At 39.7% G+C, this 27,795-nt stretch overlaps 2 protein-coding genes and 2 long non-coding RNA genes across 9 annotated transcripts in view; 3 read left to right on the forward strand and 1 right to left on the reverse strand.

Moving 5' to 3' along the window:
* LOC116652011 (uncharacterized) overlaps window positions 1-27,795 on the reverse strand; it is a 132,692-nt gene that overhangs the window by 85,295 nt on the left and 19,602 nt on the right. The gene's annotated exons all lie outside the window — the stretch shown is intronic.
* On the forward strand, window positions 9,563-10,491 carry LOC6631582 (uncharacterized). The gene is made up of 3 exons (XM_002055656.3): window positions 9,563-9,827; window positions 9,894-10,160; window positions 10,237-10,491. The coding sequence occupies exons 1-3, from the start codon at window positions 9,756-9,758 to the stop codon at window positions 10,330-10,332; spliced, it is 435 nt and encodes a 144-aa protein (XP_002055692.1). The 5' UTR covers window positions 9,563-9,755; the 3' UTR covers window positions 10,333-10,491.
* Window positions 15,348-15,948, forward strand: LOC26531519 (uncharacterized). Of its 3 annotated transcripts, none has more exons than XR_004305017.2 (3): window positions 15,348-15,506; window positions 15,573-15,742; window positions 15,805-15,948. It is a non-coding gene; the product is annotated as an uncharacterized lncRNA (long non-coding RNA). The 3 variants fall into 3 exon arrangements; XR_004305018.2 differs by having other exon boundaries at window positions 15,573-15,728; window positions 15,784-15,948; XR_001450018.3 differs by having other exon boundaries at window positions 15,349-15,506; window positions 15,573-15,728.
* Window positions 20,271-27,795, forward strand: part of LOC6631580 (uncharacterized) — a 32,760-nt gene continuing 25,235 nt past the window's right edge. Inside the window, exons 1-2 of one of the 3 annotated variants that reach the window (XR_011416069.1) lie at window positions 20,271-25,894; window positions 26,973-27,190. Coding sequence is in view for 2 of the 3 variants with exons in the window: in XM_015170849.3 (XP_015026335.1) it covers window positions 27,187-27,307 (121 nt within the window). In the remaining variant the exon portion in view is untranslated. Of the gene's footprint in view, window positions 25,924-26,972; window positions 27,308-27,795 lie in introns of those variants that run through there. The other 2 variants (XM_015170849.3, XM_032439655.2) reach the window with 2 other exon arrangements.

Raw genomic sequence — 27,795 nt, forward strand, 5'->3', positions numbered from 1 at the left:
CCTTGGCAATTTATCATGGTAATGGGCCAACACGTGCTCAAAGTCGTTGTTTTGATTTAACGATCTCGTTTTGCTGCAATCAAAGTATCAACACACACATGTGTGTGCGTGTGTGCGTTGTCTGCGTCTGACCAGTGGACAGTGGCTGGCTGTCTGGCTGGTCAGACAACAATAAAAATAAAAGAAATACACAAAACAACTACAACAACAACAAAGTATCAGTCGAGACATCGAAATCTGCTTATTTACTTAATGCGTCCAGCGCGGTAGTAAAATTGCGCTCGACGCGTGCGATTCGCTGCCAGAGCGAAAGAAGTGCTAAGCAGCTTTTTATTATTATGACGAAAAGGCTTCTTTTTTCAGACAATTTGGGGCAGGCTTAGCGCTGCCAAAGATCAGTCGACAGCAGTGAAATTTTGGCCAACCACGTGTTTTTGCTCGCCCTACAAAAAATATAATGGGCCTTGGCGCTGAAAAGTATGCTACGACATTCGGGTACATTGTTTGAACACGTACAAGATTGTTGCCGCTGCCACACGCTGTTTTGGCTGCTGCGCTGTCATGTTTTATGAGAATATAAAGTAGCAACATTGTTGCAGGCAACCATTTAAACAATCCTCATGCATTTGCAACAGAATCTGGACAACTGAATTTATGTTCATGCCACATGTAGCAACAAGACAACAACACATCTTTTTCGAACTTAACTTTCGTGTTAATTTTACAATGCCAGTCTCTCCATATTCATCTCAATTAGACGGCAAAGTAATTCAAGTCTTATATAAACTTATTTCATTGGTTTTGTGCTATAAATTAGAACGTGAAGCTTAGAACATGGTTGAAAGCCCGTTGCTTGTGGCTTGCATAGGAAATCTATTTTGGAAGAGCCTGTCATATTTTTCAATAAGTTAAAGCAAAGTGGTTGACTGAGTTATTAAGTTAAAATAATTCTTAATATATTCCTCTTTTTTTTTGTAAGAGTTGAAGGCAACTACAAATTAAATCCAACTAAATTAAGCAACTGAATCATATAAACAGATATGCTTGTTACCTGGGCTGCACTTCAATGTACTTCTCTAACAAGGACCTCATTTGACTAGAAAATATATGGCATGCTTACTCAGTTTTTTTTATTAACCTACGCTTCTAAATTATTCTCAGGCTACCCCTAGAATTTAATAAAAGAATGCCCTAATTGGCAATTAAATAATTGGAATCGAAATAGAATTGCATTTCTGATTGCATATCCTTGTAGCGCTTTGTATGTTAATAATCTGTAATAAGCTCAAAACTATCTTAGAAAAGAAATCAACTAATTGGACACAATTAAACGACTTGAAATATGCAAATTGGCCTAGCCTTATTAGTTCAGTAACTTAGCAACTCACTTGAAATAAATACAAACGAAGGAGCCCACATAAAAAACTACCCCTGCTCGAGCACACACACACACATGCACAAACAGAGAGACGCACACACATATGGCAAAAGAGGGCGGCAGCCAAAGTTTAGCTTCATATTAAGTGGGATGCACAACAAATTGATAACCCTTGATGTGATTTGCCATTTGATACTAAGATGTCGCTGCAAAATTGCCAGTTTGCATAACTGGTAATTCGATTGTTATGTCGTTGGGAGGGGCAACTATGGAGTAGGTGGTGTTGGCATAGTGTGGCAGCAACAGTAGAAATATCTCATCATCGTTGAGGACAGCCAGCGACAAGCCAGCGACAGCAGCAGCAGCAGCAACAACAACAGCAACATCATCATCAACTGTTTTCTCTACATATCTGCTCTGGGGGCCATTGATATTTTATTCGCAATTTCCGTTATATGCATGCTGCATGCATGTGTGCGTGTGTGAGTATGAGTGGATGTGTTGGTGTATGGATGTGTGGGTGTCCAACAGAGTAACGAAAATTGTTGCTAAAGTCACTTTGCTATTGTAATTTCATAAATTGCGTAATTGCATTGGCCTGCGAGACAGAGAGAGGGTGCGCCAGCTGGAAAAAGATGGCAATAAGCGACAAAATTCAATAGTGGCCTGTGTGTGTGTGTGTGTGGGTGTGTAGTGTTCTCTGTTCTTTTTGTTGCATTATTCATGAAGTTGATTTAGCAATAGCAACAGCCTGTTTCTGCATGTTGTTGTTGTTGTTGCTGCTGTTGTCGTTACTCTGGTTGCTTGTAAATCAACACAAATCAAATTAATGATGAAGCTGATGAAGCGCCTTTGATTTTCTGCACCAGTTAAATCAACTGCATGCAGAATCCTGCTCCTTCACACTAAGCAGCGTTTGCCAGGCTTCTCTTGGAAATTCCATGGCAGCACTTGCCACAAATTGCTGCATGCAAAACGGATGCAAATGCTGATTACCATAAGGACCAGCTACCCAGTCGCATGCACCTTTGGCCGGGCAAAAATAGCAACACGTTTTCTTTTTGGCATACGATTATAAGCCAAGCCCTTGTGCAACAGCAGTTGGCCTTTTCACGGAAGTCGCAACCGTGAAGCGAAGCAAGACAATAAGTAAATGCCACAGCCGCTGCTTGATAGATATGTATCATAAATGCAGCATGAAAACTATTCATGGGCAATGCAATGCATGCTATTTATTTATGTACATGATTCTTAATTCTTATATCTTTTCTTTGATTCGAAATATAAAAACGGAAAGGTTTTTATGGGCTTAACTAGTTTTTAAATACCTTGGAACAAGTTTCATAATAGAAATAAAAGATATATTAAAATTAGTAATAAGAAAATTAGTAATAAAATAAGATCATACAAGAAAAAAACCAACTTTTATACTCAAAAAACTGCAAACCAAACCAAATAAAACCCAAAACAATTTCAGTTGTTTTTATACAAGTTACGAAATAAATAACGAGCCACAGTTAGAACTATAAGCAAGACGTGAATCAAACCAACATGCAAAGCCGGGTAACGCTTGATAAGCTTCAGATTTTTGACTTAATTCACACAAATAAAAAACAAGTAAAATTATTTTGAGAAATCGTGGCTATAACGAAACTCATCTGTTAGCCCAGCTATATATAGTTGCTAGAGCTCTAGATAGAGGAAGCAAGTCTTGTGTGCGCGAACCTGGGCCTTTGCCATGATCCAGCGACGTGGACTACGTGCCTGGGAAGCTGGCGAGCGTGCGATTCAAATTGAAAAATATATGCGAAACTGAGTACGTGTGTGAGTACATTCGACTATTTGAGAATTTGCAGCGTGTGATTTCAAGCTGGAAACAATTGATGGCGAGCGTCGCATACCTGCAGGTGGCGTGGTCGGGAGAGAGGAAGAGAAAGAAGAATTTCTCAAAGTGTTCAGTTTACTTGTCGGAGTGTGGAAATTGCTAGACAAGTTTCCAAACTGTGGACCACTTACATAAGTGGGCGAATTTCAGTGTTGGGGCCAACAGAAGTCGTAAATTGCCCCGAGTCCTTGCTAGACGCAGGATGCGGTAAATTGAACAGAAATAACGTGGAGGAAATTGCTTTAAAATGTGCAGACGCAGCCATTTGCATGCGACTAGTGAAGAATCAAGCTTTAGCAGCAATTGAAGGCGTGGTCGACGCCAATTAAACTTGTTTAAATTTCCATGTATTTATTTCGCGTTTCTCTTTCATTTATATTATTATTTCATTTCATCTTTCCTTTTTATTTTCTTGGCACTGCCGCTGACAGATATCATATCGCCAATTGGCAATGGTCGGTAGAGTTTGGCCGTTGGGGGTTATTGAATAAGGGCTGCGGGTTGCGGGTTGCGGGCATTGTGCCTTTAATGAGCTGCCCAAGCTGAACACTTGAGCACTTGAGACAACGGTGAAAAAATTGATTGATTGATGGCAGGATGGATGGCGCGTGAGCTGGGCCGGGAGCGGGAGCAAAATGTAATCGGAATGGGGCCGTGCTGAAAGGCAATTCATTAGCATAAATTACCCGCAGGCCATGGAAAACGTGAAATCCGTATCGAAAACGGTTCCGTTGGTGAAGCTGCATTCGTTTAACACTCGCACTTACAAGTACACAGATACACACTCACAGACTTGGCAACAGAAACATGGTATACATGGGATACACAATCCTATTGCACTCATATTTGATTGATGATGATGGCACTTGAGTGCGCACGATAATCATTTGTATGGCGAATAAATGTTTGCTTAAAGACTCCTGTTCCTGGACACTCAGGAGAGGAGCACTAAGAGTATTAGGCGACGTCCAGGGCACGCTCCCCGTCATCCACTCAGACACTGTCGGCACAATATGCACTGATTCAGATTTAGATTCAGTGTCAGACCTGCTTGGCAGATGCGCCGAGGTCGTTGAAATGCTGTAGACACAGTGCACAGTGGCTACAACTTAAATGCATGAAAAAATTATGATTAAATTAAATAATCCCTTTACGTATTCCCAGCAATTTTCCACAGTTGCGGGACAACTTCCCAGCTCATATAATTTTGCGTTGATCATCAATCAATCAGTCACTTAATCAATCAGTCAGTCAGTCAGGACAAACAGTCGTATGTATGTAGGTAGTATAATTAAGGGAGATAATAAACCTATAAAAATATTCCAACTAAACACAATCTGAAATAGTTGCATAGCATTTTGATGCGTAAATATGCTAGTGGATTCCACTGTGCGTTGGGTTGCCTGGGGTGACTGCGACGGGGTGCCCGGGCTGACTTGGTTGGCGATTGCGATTGCCATTACGATTGCGACTGGGCACACTGAAGGCCTGTCAGTTGCAGCTACCAAAGAGTCTGGCCCTGTCAGGGTATGCCCCACGAAATTTGCATTAGAATTGCCTGCTCCGGCTGTGAAGTGTGTGAAGTGGGCGTGTCATTGGCATATGGCGCTTTGGTCTAACGCCCACCAGTCCAAGAGGGAAACACTTCTGAAGTACGAGCCAGCAATGCCTTCCAAAATAAATGCCAGAGTTCATTAAGATAAAAATCGGATCCTATTCTTAGCTTAAACTAAAAAAAATAACATTGAAGCTCTGTATTGAAGAGGAGTTGGAAATTGATTTCAGGAAACCTTTGCGAATTACACCCAACTAGACTATACCCTGTGCACAGTTCTGTTAACAATTTAATTGAGTCGAATTGAGCTTGTTTGATTTGTGGACTGGTGACTCAAAAGCTATTATCTTTCAGACCTTTGGAAGCATTTTTACAGTATGTGTAGGTTTCTTATATATATAGCGTCTAGCTTGAGTATATGCACACATTTAGATGCCATAGTTGAGCACGGAGAATTGTATACAGATTGAACCACAGATACCGAAGTTACTTAAGAAAGTATTTTCTATAGTGTGGGTTCAGCGAAGAAGAAGCCGCTTGTTCACGTGTGTGCGTGAGTGTGTTTGTGTGCGCTTAAAGGACGATCGCGCGATCGACGATGATCAGCTTGAAGCTGGGCACGGTTAATACCCTCATAGGGTACTGCTGACTGCAGCAATTTTAAAGGTAACATTTAAAAAAGAGCATCTAGTAGTCGTTAGCTGCCGTCTAATTGACCTGGTGGGTCAGGAAATGAAACTGTTGTTGTTGTTGTTGCTGACGCTTCTGTCGCTGCTCGTGGCAACTTAAAAAAAACTGCTACCGCTGCAGTTGCCAATTACGGCAACTGCATTTCTAATTAGACACCCACAGCAATGCACACACTCAAACACACACACATTTATAGAGGATGTGTGTGTATGAGTGTGGTCGCTGAATGAGTTGCTCATACGACGCGTCTGACGGCTGCGTGGCAAGCGATAAAATAAAATAGCACAAAAGAAATTAGCAGTTGGCTGGCAACCAGCAGCGAATGGGTATGTTGGGACTAAGGCGGGAGCTGCGGGATTGGCTTCTACGAGCTTCCTGTCGGGAGTGGGATGAAAGCTCAACCATGGGCATAAATCATAAAAATTATTATTTTATGAATTGCGAAATGCAAAAAATAATAAAAATAAACTGAATGCGAAAGTGACAAAGCGCAAGGGCAAGTGCCCAAGCAAGAGAGTGAGCGGGGACGGGGAAAGAGGGAGAGATAGAGTCCACGCATAGCTAATTCGAGGAGTAGCTTGTGGCTGGACCTAGGAGGTACGAGGCGGCAGCGGTGTCGCATTAGGTAAGTTAAGCTTTGAGCGGGCTGTCGGACATTTAGTTGTGCGTTGTGGCATTGTAAAACGTTGCATGGCACCAAATTGCACAGCACAAATGGTACTCGGCAAGCGGATTTGTGAAGTGCACTCAACTCGACTAAAAAAAAAAAAATAAACAAAACAAAAACATAAGAATAAACAGCACACTAGCCACAATGGCAACAACTAAAATGGCACCTACCCACACACGGTCACAACTGACAATTGGTCTTTTACTGTTGGCCAAATCGTTTGGAATTTCAAATCGAACACATTTCGATACTTAATTTCGCAATCAGCGAAATAATAGCACATCTGAATTACCGCATAAACTGCATTTAAATGTTGTGAAGAGCCATTAACTAATTGGCGGTCCGCTTTGAAAGGACATTTGCACTCGTTTTATCCATGTGCATGGCAACCACAGACATTATTAGACATTCTATGCAAAACTTTTTCAAATAAATGCACCAAATTGAATTAAATTTGCGTGATCCATATGAATCGCTATTTAAAATTCTGCAAAGCTAATTCGCCAGTATAAACAAAGCTAATTCTATGATTGGCCATGCTGCGAAAACCATTTGGGAATTATAAGCGCTTGGCATATAAACTGTGGTACTTCGCATGTTAGTCATGCACTATTGCAGCCATATAAACATCTGAAGGGAGTAAGAGAAGTGCAGACAAAACTGAGGAGTACTTAAGGTTTTTGGTTAACCTTGTGGTGGGTATTATAAATTATTCACGTAATGAGTAAAACATTAAAGAAGACATTTCTAATCTTTATATCAATGGATTAAAGTCTCCCAGCTTTGCAGCTGCCGTCATAAAACTACACATAGGTCCGTCCTTCTCTTGCGTATAGTTCATACGTGGCTGGATTGGATAACTAAATCATTATAGAAATAATTAGTCGAGAATAAATTTTGTTTGAAATTTTTAAGATACATATATTAGACAGGCCAGGCTAGGTATTTATAAGATTCAGTATGTCCTTTCGGCATCGGATTAATATATCTTAATATAGGTTATGTATCTTATATATCTGAATATATCATACACATCTTATATATCTTATGTATCTTTTATATTTTATATACTTAAAAACGTCTTGATATATTTGATATATCTTTTATATCTTACATATGATATCTTATATATCTTAATGTATCTCACATATTTCTACAGATGGAATAGCTATTGCTATAGATCTACAAGTGTATTAAGCATGGTTATTTGCACTGTATTTACTCAACATATTTAACTAAATTCAGCACTCGGGCTTTTTCGTATCAGTAAAATTTAAAAATAAATCCAGTGAGCACGACAATCGTCTAGCGATCTATCAAACGATCTAAGTCCAACATTTGGTAATTTCCGGACTTTTCGTAGTATTACGTTATCTGTATGTTAATTCAAAGAATCAAAGTTGAAGCACTTGTTGGGCATCATATCATTTCCGGCTTGTCAATTCCGGTTCCCATTTTCAGCACTGCTCCAACTGGGCGTGTCCGCAAGAGTTATGCTCCCTTCATATCTACCCTAATGGTATTCACATATCATTGATGCCGCCATATGTTTCCGTTACGATTTGAGAACAAGTGCCAGCAACGACCTTGGCCAAGTGAGGCGCTGCGAGTGAAACGACTCAATGTGCTCTTCACGCCCCACCCAAACACAAATCTAATGCAGAGCACAGTGAATTCGAGTCAATTAAAATAAGTATATTACTCAATTGATGGGGTGTAGAAGAGCCAGAATACACTCACATTCAAGTGAATGGGGTGCATTCGTCATGCGATACAATTTGTAATGCCGCGAAATTCCTTGCGATCAATAATTGAAAACGTAATCAGCTTATGAGAAGATTCAAGTCCTTTCAAAACTACTAAAAAACAAACACAAAATGTAACGAATAAACAAATAAAAAGTTTTTAAAATTCACAAAAAAGGTCGTTTATTCGCTACATTATGTATATACATATATTTATATATACATATATATTAATATATTAATATTAATAATATTATTAATATAGTTTGCAAATATGTTCTAGACTCTAATATATTTCTGTAGAGCATGCGTAATTCGGTGCGTAATTTACTGTCTTGTTTGCGGCATAACGATTTTTCCCATTTGTTTATGTTTAGCGTATGGAATGAATCAGAGAGTCGGGACTGCATTTCCAAATGTAAATGACTCACGTGGCTATTAGAACTCAAGAGTGTGAATACATTCAAATGCAAGTACAATCATACAGCTTTATATATATGTACATAGGCGTAAGTATATTTGAGCAACTACTAATTTATGGTACGAAACGAAGGCCGCTCTGCGCTGCTAATTTGAAACAAGAGAAACGGATCGTCAGCTGATAAGCTTGTTACCCATTCCCCACTTAAGTTTTGCGCTGAGCAAAATTTATCAGAAGGCCGATAGCCGTAAAAAGATACAAAACAGACGCAAACAGAGAATAAACAGAAAACTGAGAGAAGCCGGGGGAGAGAGAGATACACATATGGTATAAATGTACCTAAACAGGTACAATCGGTTTTCGCAAAGAGTGTACCATTGAGCGTTCCTTGGCCAATTGGTTCATTATTTTCTACCTAAGTACATTTGTTTAATAACAGTTTTAGCCAATTTCATTTCTGACAAATCCCTTAGCAATAAAAATATGTTTTTTTTCTTTCTCTTTTTCTATGGAAACAATAATGTATAGTAAAAAAACATGTTTTGATATGACTGTTTAGTGTTGACTAAATTTAAGCTGGCCTGCTCGTGCTCAATGTTTGCCGTAACGATAAACAATATATGCGTTTTCGGTATCATAAATGAGCATATTGTATGTATTTCAAGAATTTCCTGTTTTTATCAGCAGTAGACTTTTCAGACCTTAGATTTTCAAGACCTTCTTAGCCCTAAGAAAAAAGTTGTATAATATAACAGATTTTTAATCCCTGACTGTTTATCAAAATATGTTCTGCTAATAATTTATGTTATTTTTTTGTATTTTGTTTTAAATTGTGATAGATAATTAAATACAATTATCTTGTAATTCATTCCTATGCATATGATTTATTCAAATAAGGAACTATTTAAAAAATCATAGTTGATTTAAATTGAAAAATAAAAAACGCATGCATATATACAAATGGTACATTTTTGGCGAGTGTGGTACATTTTTTCTTGATATTTGGTACAAATTACAGCCGTCGCTGTGAGCGCCGCTCTACTCGTTGTGTGAATTGAGTAGTTGTGTATGTATGGGCTTATGTGTGTTCATATGTTTGTATTGCACTCTCATTCGCTCTCTACTTGCGTGAGTAATAGTGTATTGCGCGCTCACTCTCGCGTTTGCATGCGTGCCGCTGCTGGCATTCTAAGCTTTCAGCCGATTCGTCGCCGCCAGTGGCATTTTGTGCTTGCTCCCGCGCGCAATGTGAGTTTTCTGTGGGCACAAGGTGCATTTGTTGTTGTTAGCGGTTCGCTTGTGCTGTCGTTGTCGTTGTCATCGCTATTGTTGTAGTTGTTGCTGGCATCGTCATTTGCTGTTTACTGTTAACTGTGTGTGCTTTGTTTTGCTTTGGGCAGCGGCTGCTGTCATGTCTGTTAACGATGACCACGATCGCAAGTATTTGCGCAGCATTGGCGGCTTGTCCAAGATCACCTGCCTGGTAAGTAGCTTAACTAAACATGTCCACTCGTCTCTGTAACCCTTCTGTGCGCTCGCCTCTCTTTAGCTGTGTGGATTCATTGGATTCCTGTGCATTGTGTGCAGCTCGGTGCGTCTGAGCAATTTTCGGGGCTGCTTCTACATGATCGTCGCGCTGCTTGGCTGCCTGACGACGCTGACGCTGCTCGTCTGTCGTTACCTGCGGCTCGGCCAGAGCTGGAGCTGCGATGCGACGATCTGGTCGCTTGGCGTGCACGCAACGCTGGCGCTGGCCCACTTTATAGCCTCCGGTCTGGTGCTCGCGCTGGACATCGGTGCCTACACGGCTGCAGCGGTGAGTAAATTTCCTAAATCTCTTTAAATCCCTCTCTCAAACTCTCTCTCTCTCTCTGTCTCTCTTTTCCCTGCAGTTCTTTGGTTTAACCGTATTCAGCATAAATGGCCTGGAGGCTTATTCCTGCTATAAACGCAGTCGCCAGCGTCATGTGGCTACACAAACGGTCTAGACCCACGCCTCCCACCGACCGCCCCTATCCAGAGGCTGTTGTGGCAGGCGCTATTTGTACTATCTTAGGCTAGTCTCACTTGAATGTGTGTGTGTGTGTGCGTGTATGTTTTTAGTTGAATAAAGTCTGAGTTTGCTAGTTAAGCCAAAAGTCACATAAGTTACTAATCTTCTTCTTCTTCTTCTTCCTTCTCTTCTTCTTCTTCTTATTCTTACTGGCGAGCAACCAGTGGTCCGATAAACTTATCAATTTGTCAATAAAACACAACAACAGATACCCTATGCAACTCTGATATCTAATTCGGTCAGCTATGCGGGTTATTTAAGAGCAGATACTGCGCTTTATTCATTATGTCATAAGCATCGTGCCGATTGCAAGGTGTTAAATAACTGAGTGTGAATGAGGGCGAGGGAAAGCGAGAGAGGGAGCTATGGACAAAGAAAACGAAAGAGATAGAAGAAACAACTGGATGCTGTAGAAACATGTCTGCATATATATGATGCCATTTAATTGTCTCCTCCCTTTATTACGATATATTTAATTCCCTATATACCATATACATATATAGGACTTGAGGTAACCTTAAAAATTATTGACGAGCAAAAAAGTTCTGAACCGAAATGGTTTATGAACCGAAATTTCAATTTGTAAATATAGTAAAGTAAGCCTCAATCTATCACCTTTTTTATGGTTGGGTTCAGGTTTAGGTCAACATATTAGAGGAAAATAATCGTTTTGTACACGGAGATGTCTTTAGCTATGCGTAACATAGCTCATAACAAACTAAAGATACCCTCTACAGGGTATAGGCAATGCATAATTGCCTTGTTATCGTCAGGTTCCCATTTAAAAAATTTATTTTATATTATTAACGCATCGTATCGCCATGCTATCTTCCTGCTCTCTTTCAAGGAGTTGCCATACTTTGGACCTATTAACGTACCTATTTGTGCTTAAACTTTTGGCTGTTCCTCACCGCTCTCTCGCTTTCTCTCTCCCTCTTGCCGGATTTGGGCTATTTGCCCTTTGGCTGAACTACAGTTCAGACTCTCTGGGGTTCTCTCCAATGAGGCACACGCAGAGCCAGCCGCGACGTCTGCTTCATTGTTAACTTGAAAATTGGAACTTATTTGTAAACCTGCCTTGGCTGCCAGCCTCTCCCCTTGCCTCTTGCCCCTTCCCCCAGGCACCCCGGCCAACACTTTTTGCATAATTCACCTTGAGATTTTAGTTGTTGTTGTTGTAACTTTTGTTGGCACTTGATGAAGTTTTTGGCTGGCCCAACGTCTATTTAAAGCTTGTTTATTTATGTTATTGTTACTGTTATTTGTTGTTGCTGTTGTCGTTGTTCGTGTTGCCGTCTGCCAGGCTCAAACATATACCCAGTATTCGCATGTGTATGTGAGTGTGTACATAGAATATTTATTAAGTTAATGAACTGTGCCATATCTTAGTGCACTTTATGTCCTAAGACCACCCCCGGCACCGCACCGCCAAGCGCGCTAAGCCCAGTTTAAAGCGCAGACCGAACACACACTGAATGTTAGTGTGTATGCGTGTGTGTGTGTTTGTGTTTGTGGCAACTAGTTGCAGATTAACTTGCTGCTGATTAAGCGAACCAAAGTAAAGAGGACGAAAGCGCGTGCAGGCGGGTCCTTGAACCTGATAAGTGAACACTTGCGCGTGCCTGTGTGTGTGTGTGTGTATGTGTGTGTGTGTGTGTGTGTATCGAGCCAAATTAGAAGGAAACACTCCCAGTTGCTACTCCAACTGATCAATCTTAAGCATGCTGATGATGATGAGGACGGGTTTGACTATTTGCTGTCGCTGACTGGACGCACGTCTCATGATTCATTGGCCATGACAATCAACAGGGCCTACTGCATTCGGTGGGCGTTGCCACTAGACTTGGCAAACAAGTATTTAATCATTACTCATACAATTTGGGCGCTGCCAATATGAGAGAGTATAGAGTATAGCTCACATATACATCTATAAAACGGATGAAAGTATAAGTACATCAGCAGAGCAGGCGCAAACACAAAGCAGCCACCCTCCCAGCGAGCTCTGAACGTTGAGAACTGAGCAGTCAGTAGGCGCTTTTAGTCATGCAAGTCACGCAGAGTGAAATTAATTAGCCCAGTTGCCTGTTTGGCAGCCCAAAATGAATGCGTGCCTACGAGTATTTATGGGTCTAATGAGTGCAGCATTCCCCAATTATAATGATCATAAGTGAGCAGCTGCCAATACAAATCACAGCGAAATCTCTTCAACGTATATGCGATCAAAAGAATTTCCATCAAGAGGCAGCTGCTAAATTCTGAGCAATTGAAAATTTCGCATATGCCTGATAATCTGATAATCCATGCACTGACACAGGGCAGCTTAAGGCTGGAAAATTTGCAGAAAGCCGTTGCATGTAACTATTTTGTTGTGTTTTGGGGTATCTGCAACCAGGTTTGCATTAAAAGTTAAAAATGCCTTTAATTGACTTAAAACTAAGTTAAGTTTAACAAAAACAAACAAGAGTTTTTAAGGGCGACAAGAGTATACCCTGTCGAAGAGCAGAGAGAATATATTCTGGAATAGGTTCGGACTTTATTGTCCAATCTTTTAAACATTTTCGACGCTTAAATATAGCACACAAATTTAGGCGCAAACCAAGGCCCTAGGCATAACTCTTTAAAGATGTCCAACAAGATAAATACTTTCGGCTTATCAAATGTATCTAGCTCTTATAAACCAGAAGATATGTTGATTTGGAGGTTGTTATCGATTCTTAATTATATCGAAAAATAGTTGCTAACTAAAAAAAAACTATTTAAAAGCACAATTCATTTGCTTTATTTACCTTTGAGAATTTTGGTTTTTCTCCCCGCTATGTTTAGAGATAAAATCAAAACCAATCCAAGCAACAATTATGATTTTCTGTAAAATAACTAGCTAAACAAAGTATGCTAAATATCCTGCATACGAAACGTTGGCAAGGGTATAGATGTGCCTACACAAGTCGCATAAAGGACGGTCGCTAATGGCCGGCGGCGTTGTTCAATTTGTGGCTGGGTCGTTTGCAATCGGTTGCCAATGTGTAAGGGACTTTTCCAAAATTGTGAGCATGCCTCAGTTGGGAGTACGCAAATAGAAGATGCCATATAGCCGTAGAATTAGCTGTTGATTTGAAGGGGGAGGCTGACGAAGGCTGGCTACCGCAAATCACGTACAGTGAAGAGTCCAGTGATGAGTCCAAAACTGATCGTTAGCTGTTATGAAAACCAACGATCAGACCCCTGATCAGGCTGTCACCATCAACACCCGACACGTTCTTCTACATATTTTTATATATTTTATTTATATTTAAATATGCAATAAAAATTGAATTTTAAAGGCTAAGCTTGATTTCACATTTGCAACTATAATCCAAACAATTTCGATAGCGGTTAGTATAACCCTCGATAGCACTAAACCAACAGGGTATGCTCGACCATGGTCTGCATTTGGCAAGCCTTTCACACTACTTATGGCATTTAGTTTGATTGGTCGAACTATCGGCATCAAATCACGGTACAGCAAAAAGTAAGGAGACTAAAACGTATCTAAGTAGAACTAGTTAAAAGCTTGGCAACAACTACCAACAGATAAAAGCAGAGACTAAAATTAGGCGACAGAGCGTAGTCAATAGTCACACTCGAATGCAGCCAGGTCAGATAAAAGAAAAACAACAACTATGACAAGAGACGGGGCATAAACTCAGCTGTCTAGAGCGATCGAAAGTAAATAAAATAATGAGCAAAATACCATTTAACCCCTTCTTACGAATTTTCCATAACTAACAGGGTATTATAAATATGCACATTGGCCAGTTGGTTGCCTTTGGCGGATTTTCAGTGCAGGCACCGCGTGAAATATGAGAAAAAAAGGCAAACGTGAAAGCGATCGGATTCCAGAATTTATAATTAAATGTCAAAAAAATTTGTACAGCGTGCACACAGAGGGGTAGGCAAAGAGCCCGCGGGCGAAGAGCAAAGGGCAAGTGGCGCGGGGCAAGTGGCAAGTGCCGTTCGGGGCAACTGGTAGGTGGACGCATTTAATTAATGAAATCATTTTCAAATCAAGCGCGCATTTAATCAAAGCGCCCCGTTCAGGCGATGCTATTTGTTTGTCTGTCTCGCGCCGTCCCCTCGGTCAGACTGCGTCATTTGTTTTGCCCTAGCTTAGACCTGATGCCCACCCATTTCCACGCCCTCCCTGCGTTCAGCCACGGGCATGGTGTTGCCGCCTCCAAATGGCAGCCTCAACAATGTCCAGCCGCAACCGGAGCAGGACTCGCGCACAATGTGATAGCCAATGGACGTAATGATTGCGCTTCCTGCTGCCGCTTCTTGTCCCTGCTCCTGCTCCAGTTTCTGCTTCTGCTCTGGCCCTTTGTTCGCTTCATTATCCATTTATTGTGGTGGTCGTTCCTGGGGCTGGCAACCTATTTGTGGGCTGCTCTTATTATTTTAAGGATTGACATTTAATCTCTAGTTGCATTTAACTGTCGCATGTCCTTCGGCGCAATCTCCACGCGCGGCTTTCTATTGCCAGTCTGGCCAAACAGTTCGGAATAAATTGATTGCATCAATCAAAATTAGGCTAACCAGTCAAACCCCCCATCCCTCCCCGCCCACCGAACCCCTCACACTCTCTTTAGGGTATGATAATTCGGCAAATTTTTCCATCTTGCCATTTGTCAAACGAGCTCCTCGTTTCGGGAATTCAAATTTTTCATATATCAACTGTATATATCTTAGAATGGACAATATATATAGACTAAATATTGCATATTATTTTATAATATTTGTTATATATCTTAAAAATCCAAAAACTTTTCTTAGTAAATATTATTGAAAGGCTTTATGGTAGCTCGGGTCAACTCCGAGAAATCCCTAAATTTGTAAAAAAATATCGATACATTGTTAATATTCCCGAGAAATATATATAGACCAAACTGTCAAGAAGTATGTGATTTATCTTTGGATATTGTAGCATTTGTTTGAGCATATGAAGTATGTCATTTGTATTATCGTTAGATTTTGAAAAATAAAAAAGGTTTGACAAAAAACTTTAAGAAAAAATCTATCTAAATTGGATGAAAAACTGTTCAATGTGTTACGGGGATTGTGCACAGAATAATGGTAAGATATGTGCCAATAAAAATTGACATATTTGTACAGACATCCCATTTCTACATTCCATTCCAGTCGAGACAGCTGCAGCTTAGCAAGCCCACAGATGAAGATTCGGAAATTTCTATATTTCTCATCTGAACTGAAGATCTGTTGTGATTGGTTATGCATCTGCCATATGCTCAATGCGCAGGCTATGGGACGTGTACTCGACTCTATGGATCGTATACGGTAACTTTTTATGTGTCTGTTCGGCAAGAGCCACAATTTAATTATTTCTAACCAGTTTTTTAATCCTTTTATCCAGAGAAACCACGGTACTGTAAATTTCAGATGTTTTAGACTCTACTGCTTCACTATTCCAAAAGACTGCAAAAGGGAGAAAATATTGACAGGAAAACATCAAGTTGCTAAATTGTTTTAAGTACTTAAATACATTTATCAAAACTGAGGTTTCGTCTTTAATCCACAAAACAATTTGACAATATTTACCACGACATACATTTTCTTTTATTAATAAATAAACTTTGTAAGCTTTTTAGCTTAGTTCAAATAACTGCAAAACTTATATACTTGCAAAAATATCTTAACCAAGCTTTATTGCAAAACTTTTGATGGGTTTCTGACTTAATAGTTCGTCAAGTTCGTTAAATTGGAGAGAAAAACTTCAAAGCTTACAATGAACAAAGATACAATGTTTGAGCTTTTGGTGAGCTTTAATATTGATTACACCGCTACGCGAAAGCTTTTGACCGCAGAGCAAAACTTGTAAGAAAAGCATTTAAACACAGATTTACTTTTGTTAGGCTATTTTGAAATGTATTTCAACACCTTTTTTTATATGCAAGTATTACCAACGTTTCTAGCTTAACAGCACTTAATGGAATATATTAACTTAATATATTATAATTTGTATATATATATATATATTTTTTAATTAATAAATTATTGTCTTTTAGTAGAAGATATTCGCTTTTTGAAATAAGTAAATAAATAAGGGTTTTTATTAAAGAGTTTGTGTTTAGACGAATGCTTTTAACTAGAATATTTTTCCATGCGTTAAGGTAGTCGAACTCTGTCATCCAATCTTTCAACCACAGTTCATAATAATATTATTAATAATATCCCTGAAGCGTTAGCTCTTTTAACGCAACTAGCTAGAGTTATCCGGCATTGATCGGACCTTTTTTTCTCACAATTTGATTCATAATTTCGCATCCATTTGCCGACAACTTTGAACTTTTATTTCCCCCTCGCAGCATAATAAAATGCATATTTCTAGCTCAATTCTCAATTTTATTATGATCCATCTATACCGACTGGAACTTTCATTAATTTTGTGTGCGATTTTGAAATTTAGTTGGCGTCGGCTTGGCTGCAATAATTTCGACACAGTCCACTCTGGCAACAGGTCTAGCGTAATTTCCTTATAAATACTATAGGTCGTGTGTTCGGCATATAAGTTGGGAACACTCATCATTTGTTTATTTATGACACAAGATGTCGATTCCTGCTTCTGCACTAATGAAACTGAAATGCACTGAAGTCTTAACTCCCCATTTTGCTATGCATAATAATTCATTTTGTTGGCAACACACTGATTGGCCCGGTCCCAACAGTCGCAGATCTTAAATCCACGTAACTGGATGTAAAGACAGATATAAGTATATGTAGATAACTCTCTCAACTGATTGGCCTAGCGTTCGAACCATATTCAGATGGATAAAATAAATATGAAAATGGCTAAAATTTGACTAGATTTTTTGCAATGTCAATTGCAGGTTGACAACACTGTACCTGTTAAAGTACTTAACAGTTGGGTAAACGAGCAGTTCAAATTTTGATAGCTGTATCAGATAGAAGCATTAGTTCATTAATATTAATTATTTTCGATTTTCGTTGCGTGTGAGATACTGCTATGATTAGGCAAACTTTGAAGATAAATAAGAGTTGTTTCAGCGATATGCTTTTGCATCCGCCCTCAAATTCATTGCAAACTTGTGTTTTTTTTATGGGATAGTCGACTTTTTGTCAGCCAGTTTGCACATAAGCTGAGCTCAGCTGGCATTAGGCCTGGCTAATGCACAGACAGAAACTATCTTTTTAAATGACATTTCGCATCCCAGACACAGACACAGTCGCTTGGAGCAGGAAGTAGACGGAGCCAACGTTGACAACATTGCCGAGTGCGTAATTGCTTTTAAGCCTGATTTGAGGCACGCCCCCTGCTATCCCCGGCGGCCTCCAATCGAATGCGTTGCTATTAGCGCTAAAAGCTGCGCATTGCCTTAGCGCCTTGGCGGAAACAACGCCGCTATCATCTTGAGCCGTATATGCTTGTGTGACTGTGGATATGTATCCCAACGCCCACACATGCTGATACGAAGATACATACATATATACAAATATTGAGATACACACAAGATACGAGCTACGAGTTACGAGTCTGTGGCATAGCATCAAGACCTTCAGTGGGCGCTGCACAGAGCTCAGTGCATGCCGTTACACGATGGGTAAAGGGGTGCAGGGCGAAAGGTAACCCCCAGGGTTAAACATACGACAAACATGTGCAACGAATTGATTTGTTGCTGCAAGCAGTTACAATCAAGTGCGAAGCAATTAAAATAATCCATTACAGCGTCTATCGAAGCTGAACCAAATAGTGTCACGCTGCCATGTAAAAGAGATACTCCACAGATACACACCAAAACGAAGACTACTTGTACCAAGTCACTTGGTCAGTAGCATATTAGATACGGTCAACGAATCTGGCAAATGCACAAAGCTGAACACAACAAGACGCGAACAGATACAGATACAGATACAGATACAGATACAGATACAGATACAGATACAGATACAGATACAGATACAGATACAGATACAAATACAGATACAGATACAGATACAGATACAGATACAGATACAGATACAGATACAGATACAGATACAGATACAGATACAGATACAGATACAGATACAGATACAGATACAGATACAGATACAGATACAGATACAGATACAGATACAGATACAGATACAGATACAGATACAGATACAGATACAGATACAGATACAGATACAGATACAGATACAGATACAGATACAGATACAGATACAGATACAGATACAGATACAGATACAGATACAGATACAGATACAGATACAGATACAGATACAGATACAGATACAGATACAGATACAGATACAGATACAGATACAGATACAGATACAGATACAGATACAGATACAGATACAGATACAGATACAGATACAGATACAGATACAGATACAGATACAGATACAGATACAGATACAGATACAGATACAGATACAGATACAGATACAGATACAGATACAGATACAGATACAGATACAGATACAGATACAGATACAGATACAGATACAGATACAGATACAGATACAGATGCAGATACAGATAAGGATCCAATGCATATATTGATACACATACCGATATTTAAAGATACAGAAGAAGAAAAAGATTTAAAAAGTTCATCAGATTCAGATATAGATATGGATATATGCAGATACAGATATGATGATGTTTTTTCTTCTATATCGAATATATCTGTCGGGCAAACAGTTTTTAGTTTCGATTGAATTGTTTTTCAGTGTATCTTGTACTCGTCCCTACACATCCCCTACATCTACCTCAATATATGTGCACCTATGTTGTAGTCGCTGGTGGGAATTGATATCTGTGCCATATCAATGACATCATCGGGCTACAAAGCGCTTAAAGACTTTGTTGCTTATTTTGTATCTGTGTTCGCATCTCCGATTTGTTTTTCGTGTTTGCATTTGCGCTTAATTTTCTTTACATGCCATCGTGACGCCTTGAGAGCAAATGCTATTTGTGTCCTTGTTGTTGTTATTGCTATCGTTGTTGTTTTTGTCGTTATTGTTGTTGTTGCAGCTACTGCAATTGTGCAATTTGACATTGTTCAAAGCGCATAGTCATAGTTGGCATGGGTAGCCCAAGCATTTTTCAATTTCAGAATAATTGAATTTTAGGCCACGGTTAAGAATACAAAAAACAACCTCCACATTAATAAAAAAAAATGTTTTAAAACAAAGAAAATAATCTAACAAGAGTTTGGTTGAACAATTGCTAAAATAAATTTCTGTTTATGAAAATGTACTTATTTATCTTTCGAAGCTTAAGCTATCGAGTGAAGCAAAGCAAAGCGAGCGAAATCAAAGCCCATTTTCTATGAGTTTTATCCCTGGGCGGACAATTGAACCTGGCAAAGATATATATGACATGATATTTTGTACTGCAAGTTGGAAACTCGTGTAGCTACTCTCGGCCTCGTTTGTTAAGCTTAATGCAAATGCAGAGTTGAATTCGTTCGATTTGCTTTGTTTTTGGCTGACAGTACTTTTTGTTGAAGTCAAATTGTTCAGATAATGATTCGCGAAGATGTTCCACGACTTTGACTTGAATTCGGACTTGAGCTAGAGTCAGGGGTACGATCGATCATCGTATTAGCTAAAGAACAAATCTGATTGAATGCAATATCCGTAATTACTTGTAATGTGCAAATGGATACTCAATTAGTCGGCATCTCGATTAACTTAATTCTAATAATAAAGCTGAAACTCATAAAAGTCACATCAAATAAGCAAATGGCTCACATTAGTCACAGTCTAGTTAATGATATGAGAAACTCGTTTTTTAAACCGATTTCATATATTATGCAAAATATTTTTAGGCACAAATATCTGCCCACTTTTCTAATTGTTTATATATATATATATATATATATATATATGTCGTGTATCCAATAAATTATTGTGAGTATTATTTTGAATGCTAACGATTAAGTGTTAGTAAGAATCAGAGAATTTGACAGAAGGTACTGCTATTTAACATAACTGTCCTACTTGTATTAGGGTTGCTACTGAAAGCATGGTGTGAGACAAAAAAGATAGTCTCTGCCGAGCATGGCCCGAGTGTGTTGTATAACGTCCAGTTTGCTATAGTGTTGAATGTTCACTAACAGTACTAAAAGTCAGAGAAGAATATAGAATGACAAGAGCATGAGTAGTATGCTCGAGGACGATGAAAATTATTCATTCTAAAAGTGGAAGTCATAGAGAACAGACGTGCTCGCTTCTAAAAATATAATTATTTTGTGACTATAACGACACTCGGGACTTGCTGTACTGCCAGTATGCTTAATTGCAAAGAAAGTGATTTCTCTGTTCCGACATCAGAAGTGGGATTAGGCGATGCCCCTCCACGAGGCAATTCTGACGATTCGTGGCGTCAGCTTTTGGAATCTCAAAATCGAAATATTCTTGAGATTATTAAAGCAATGCAGATGTCAAACTCAGCATTACCTAAAGTTCGATCTGCCGTTACCTGCTTCAAATGTGGCGATGCTGGCCACATTGCGTCTTCATGTACGAAAGGAGTTTCTACGAGCGGTGTTGGATCACATGACAAGCGTATAAACATCTGTTGTGTGTCCGAGCCAAAAGGAATCCTGCGTCAATCTGGTGAGCTCGTTCCATTTTGTTTTGACTCTGGAGCGGAATGTACGCTCATCAGAGAGAGTTGTGCCGAGAAATTTTCCGGAAAAAGAATTAATAATTTGATAGTTTTGAGGGGTATTGGAGAAAATCCTGTGTATAGCACTATGCAGATCTTGGCTACTGTTAAAATTGATCAGTACTCCTTAGAAATATTATTTCATGTAATAATGGATAAGTTTTTGAAATACGATGTATTGATAGGCCGTAATATACTCGGATTAGGCTTTGGAGTCTCCATCGAGGCCGACAAATTTGAAATGTACAAAACCAAAACTGTTGATGTACTAATAAAAGTGCCAGATATAAGTTACGTAGAGCATCTGAATAACGATAGAGCATTAAGCAACAGTGATAAGAATCGTCTGCTAGAATTATTGCAAAACTATGCTGATAAATTTATTGAGGGTATTCCTCAAACGCGAGTGACTACGGGTGAACTTGAAATCCGCCTGCTTGACCCAAATAAAACTGTACAAAGGCGTCCGTATAGGTTAAGCATAGAAGAAAAAGAAGTCGTGCGAAATAAAGTAAAAGAATTGTTAGACGCAAACGTTATACGTCCTAGTTGCTCTCCATTTGCAAGCCCAATGCTGATGGTAAGAAAGAAAAATGGAACCGATCAACTATGTGTCGATTATCGGGAACTGAATGCTAATACGGTCGCTGACAAATATCCGCTGCCTTTGATTTCTGATCAAATTAATAGACTGAGTGAAGGCAAATATTTCTCCAGTTTAGACATGGCAAGTGGTTTTTACCAAGTTCCAATACACCCAGACTCTATCGAGCGCACTGCTTTTGTCACGCCAGAAGGACAGTATGAATTTTTGGCCATGCCTTTTGGATTAAAAAATGCTTCCTCGATTTTCCAGCGCGCAATCGTGAGAGCATTGGGTGATTTGGCTCAAACGTATGCCATCGTCTATATAGATGACGTGTTAATTCTAGCGAAGACAAAGGAAGAGGCACTTGAAAGGCTACAAACGGTCTTGGAAAACTTGTCTAGAGCTGGATTCTCATTTAACATTACAAAATGCTCGTTCTTGAAAACAAGCATAGAATATTTAGGATACTTGGTTGAAGCGGGTCAAATTCGACCAAATCCACGCAAGATACAAGCGTTGGCCGAATTGCCGTCACCGCAGTCAGTAACGCAGGTGCGACAATTCATAGGCCTAGCCTCGTATTTTAGGCAATTCGTACCAAAATCTTCTGAGCAGATGAAAGCTTTATATAATCTCACCTCCAAGAATAATAAATTTGTCTGGAAGCCGGAATATGAGGAAATTCGTCAAAAAATCGTATCAATTTTGACTAATGACTCCGTTTTGACAATTTTCGATCCACTAAAGCCAATTGAATTACATACAGACGCAAGTTCTATTGGATATGGTGCTATTTTAATGCACAAGATAGAAAATAGACCCAGAGTCATTGAATATTACAGCAAATGTACGACAATGGCTGAAGCAAAATATCATTCATACGAGCTTGAGACCCTCGCAGTTTACAACGCAGTAAGACACTTCCGCCATTATTTACATGGTCAAAAATTTATTGTGCATACAGATTGCAACTCCCTGAAAGCAAGTATCAAAAAAATTAACCTTACCCCAAGGGTACATAGATGGTGGGCATATCTGCAATCATTTGATTTCAGCATTGAATACAGGAAGGGAGAACGCATGTTACATGCTGATTTTTTCTCGCGCAATCCGTTGCCTACTGATTATAAATCCTCAGCGAAAACGGTTGAAATGCACATAAACCTAGCTGAGATAACCGACGATTGGCTTCTAGCCGAACAGCAACGAGATTCTGACATTGCTTCCATAACCTTAAAATTGCGAAACCATAAGATGGGAGAAGCTATCTCAGCGTCGTACGAATTGAGAGCAGGAGTATTATATCGAAGGATTCAAAGAAATGGCAGCACAAAATGTTTGCCTGTAATACCTAGAGCCTTTAGATGGTCAGTCATTAACAATGTTCACGAAGCCATAATGCATTTAGGGTGGAAGAAAACTCTAGACAAAATGTATGCCAACTACTGGTTCGAGAAGATGTCTAAGTATGTGAAAAAGTTTGTAGAAAATTGCATTACCTGTAGAGTGTCAAAACCACCATCTGGTAAGCTACAAATAGAAATGCACCCGATTCCTAAAGATGACATACCCTGGCACACTGTGCATATTGATATAACCGGAAAATTAAGTGGCAAAAACGACTTAAAAGAGTACATCATAGTTCAAGTTGATGCATTCACAAAATTTGTTCACCTTCAACATACGCTGAACCTTAATACGGAAAACTGCATTAAGGCAGTCAAAGAAACTGTTGCACTATTCGGAGTGCCGGCACGCATCATAGCTGATCAGGGTAAATGTTTTGCTAGCACAAGGTTTAGGGAATTTTGTTCTTCGCAGAAGATAGGTTTACACCTGATTGCGACGGGCGCCAGTCGAGCAAACGGCCAAGTAGAGCGTGTCATGAGCACCTTGAAGAGCATGCTCACAGCGGTTGAGAGTAGTCAGCGATCCTGGCAAGACGCTTTAAAAGACATACAGCTGGCAATAAATTGCACGACAAATCGTGTAACGAAATATAGTCCGTTAGAATTGCTAATCGGTAAAGAGGCAAGGCCGTTAGGAATGATAACAATATCAGATGAAAAAACAATTGATAAAGATTTAATAAGAGCACAAGCGAAAGATAACATGGTGAATAACGCTAAATATGATAAGGCTAGGTTTGATAAAAATAAAGCAAAAATTGTAAAATATAAGCTTGGTGATCATGTCCTACTCAAGAGGGAAGAACGAAATCAAACGAAGTTAGATCCCAAGTTTAAGGGACCTTTTGAGATAATCGAAATACTTGATGGAGACAGATATTTATTAAAGTCATTGACGAGTAAGCGCACGTTTAAGTATGCACATGAGTATTTGCGAGCTTTTCCAAGCAACAATGTATCGGAGGAGTTGATAGATTTGAGAGATGATGAGTGTGACAATGTTGAGGACATTGCTCAAGACACTGTGGCACTAAGAGAGAGTGCGGTTGGGCTCATACACGATGGCTAAGACCGCACCATAATACTCACGCCGTGCACAAGTGCTCGATCATGGCGTGCTGAAGCGGGTGATATTATGGCGGGGGTCAGAGGTTGAAAGACCTGTATGGATCCGCTCCATGTTATCGTTGCTGGGCAGCAAGAGCCTATAGACGTGTGATGACAGAACAACAACAAAAAAAAAAAAAAAAAAAAAAATAAAAAAAAAATAAAACCTACAATGACCGATGATACTGCTGTTTGTAAAGCTATTCTTAAAGTAAAGTAATGACTAATAAATTTTACCCAACAATTTTGACTATGGCATGATCTAAGCGAAATGTACACACGAGGACGTGTGAAATGTCAGGAAGGCCGTGTCGTGTATCCAATAAATTATTGTGAGTATTATTTTGAATGCTAACGATTAAGTGTTAGTAAGAATCAGAGAATTTGACAGAAGGTACTGCTATTTAACATAACTGTCCTACTTGTATTAGGGTTGCTACTGAAAGCATGGTGTGAGACAAAAAAGATAGTCTCTGCCGAGCATGGCCCGAGTGTGTTGTATAACGTCCAGTTTGCTATAGTGTTGAATGTTCACTAACAGTACTAAAAGTCAGAGAAGAATATAGAATGACAAGAGCATGAGTAGTATGCTCGAGGACGATGAAAATTATTCATTCTAAAAGTGGAAGTCATAGAGAACAGACGTGCTCGCTTCTAAAAATATAATTATTTTGTGACTATAACGACACTCGGGACTTGCTGTACTGCCAGTATGCTTAATTGCAAAGAAAGTGATTTCTCTGTTCCGACATATATATTATATGTGCGTTGATTTGCCAAATATGCAAAAACCTCGGGGCGCTTTATCTCTATATATTTAATATACCAATAGCTTGGCTTAGCCATTTCATTTGCCATGTTCCACTGTCGATAATCTGCGCAATGTGCAATCGGCAAACGCCGTCAAATCGGTTATCTCTCGTAGGGTCCGCGACAGGCGAGCGGGTCAAATTAATTACACGCCAGCTGGATTGGCCCAGCTTGCGCGTGCTGTTGCGGTGCCAATGAATTTGGCAATAGTAGTCTTAAGTAATATTTGAGTTAAGAAATTAAGTTATGCACGCATTTTGAAACAGTGCCCTACTATGCGATTCTCATAGATTCAAGTAAGTTTTGTAAATACTTATATCTTTTCATAGATTTTCAGGTGTACTCGATTTTTCTTCACTTTCTTCTATTAAATTCTCATGGCTTCAAGTAAGCCCTTTAGGCAAGCATGTACTTTCATAAGCTCACGCCAAATACAGCTTAATAAACTTTATTAATTAGTTTAGTTATGATTGGATCTATAATTTATTACATTTTGTGGATCTCAAATGTTTTCACTTTTTCCTGACATATAGCCAATATTTGTTTAAAGGCTGTTTCGTGGGTTTCCAAGTGTATGCGTCACGAGCCAGCCAAAAGAACGGCAGCAGTAGGAGTAGGCGATGCAGCGGCAGCAGCAACTACTGTGGACAACATTTACAACGTTTACCGGTTTGAGGCACAGCTGATCGTTGGGCCGCTTCATTCATGAAGCGCCAACTCTTACAAATGCTCTCGCTGGCGCTCTCCAGCTCTATGCGGCGCTCTCTGTCGCGCTCCGTGTTGCCCTCTCTCTCTCTGTCTCGCTCTGTCTGTCTTTTTCTCTCGGCTGTTACAGCGCTTTAAAAGTCTACGACGGCGCCTGCGCGCAGCTCAGACAGTTGACGGCGTTCGCAGCGAGCGTTTGGTAAACGTCGCGCTTCTCTCTATTTCTGGGTTTGTTGCCGTTATCCCGACTTGCCACCCCGTTCACCCACACCTCAACCCGCCCTCCCTTCCGAGACCTATCGCCCGTAAGCATATGAGATGCATGCCCATGCGTGTGTGTGCGCGCGCGCATGTGTGTGCATTGCTTTCGGCGCGGAAGTGTAAAATCGAACGTGCGAAATCGTGCCACATCCTGCAATTACGCGCGTTTTCGGCGCGTTTCGTTCGCGTTTTAATAACAATTTTAGTGGACACACACATTATTTTTTCTGTTTTTTTTTTTTTTTTTATTGTTTTCGTTGAATTTTCAAGTGTTTCGAGTGTTGATTGGGCGGCATTTCCGCATTATGAAACTGAAAAGTGCTTCAAAAAAAAAAAAAAAAAAAACGCACAAGAGAAAAGCAACAGCAAGAAACATAATTGATACAGCAACAAAAATAATTACAGTAAAATATATAATAAAATGCAAATTAATTACAAAACTTGAATACACCAAAAATAAAAACATTTGCGCGCTAATAGTTTCCTGCTAGCAGCAAATATTAAAAAAAAAAAAAATAAAACAATAAATAGGAATATGATATAGAGAGCTCTAACAATATATTGAAAAGTTAATGCTACAAGTGTATTTTTTTGGCGTTGTGGCATGTGGCATGTGGCATGTGGCAGTAACGACAACGGCATAAAAATCAACAGCCGCAAGACAAGTGCCTGCAGTTGTTGTTGCAGCTGTTGCAGTGGTTGATGTTGTTGTTGTTGATGTTGTTGTAATTCCTGTTGCTAAAAACGCTGAACAAAATAATTTTTATATTTATGGCCTTAACGCGCAGCCGATTATCGCCAGCAGCAACAGCCGCAACAGCAACAACAACAACAACTGGCAACAGGAGTGCGTGACCCCAACACACAATTCACTTGCAAGACTTGCTCTGCACAAGAGAGTGAAATTTCACTTTACAGCCTCCATTGCCTGTGTTGTTGTTGCTGTTGTTGTGTTACTGTTGTCGCTTGAAATTTTTGCCTGGCTATCAACTTATTTTTTCCGTCCAATATGAAAGTGAAATGCAGCTGCAGCAGCACTCAACAGGTCAATAGCAAATTAAGAAAACAACAAACTAAACGTAACGAAAGCGAAACCAATTCAACAATAACAGGAACAACAACAACAGCAGCAACAACATCAATAATCAACTGCGTAATTGCGAATCGCAATTGCCAATTGAGCACAGCGAAAGATCCAACCAAACAGGAACAACCGCCCAGGACAGGACAATGATACCAGGACATCGAGTGCAGCTTTACGCTGGCATCCTCCTGATGCTTATGCTCTCCTCCACGCTGGCTGTGGCCAAGCCGCCGCAGCCTGCCAAACAGGAAGCGGACCATCAAAATGGTAAGTTTAAATCGACTTAATTAGCAGCCGACAGCGAAAGTGACACCTCTTCAAAAAAAAAAACAAAACACATTCCCTGCCTTTCCGCCAAACAGACCTTTCCCTCCTTTCCCTTTGCTGGCCAGCTGAGAATTGTGGTGCATAAAGTCATCAACGCCAATAGAGCAACAATAACAATAGCAGCAGAGACAATAACATCAATAACAACAACGAAACACAACATCAGAGTGAACATCAACCGGTTGCTGGGGGCATTGACGGGTGAGGGGAGAAAGGCAGCTGCTGATGGTTTTGATTTGTGGCATCGCTTTCACTTTGGCAGCTGTTGTTGCTGCTGTAGTTGCTACGTTGCTTGGGCGTTTTGTGGGCGTGTCAGGTATCAAATTTGCCTTGTATAATAATGATGTCGGCCAAGAGCAGCGCATAGTACGGTATGTCAGAGCTCAGCTTTATAGACTTAATTGGATTGCGTGTCATTTAGCCTACAT

Source organism: Drosophila virilis, chromosome X, assembly GCF_030788295.1.
Source record: "Drosophila virilis strain 15010-1051.87 chromosome X, Dvir_AGI_RSII-ME, whole genome shotgun sequence".
Lineage (NCBI taxonomy): Eukaryota > Metazoa > Arthropoda > Insecta > Diptera > Drosophilidae > Drosophila > Drosophila virilis.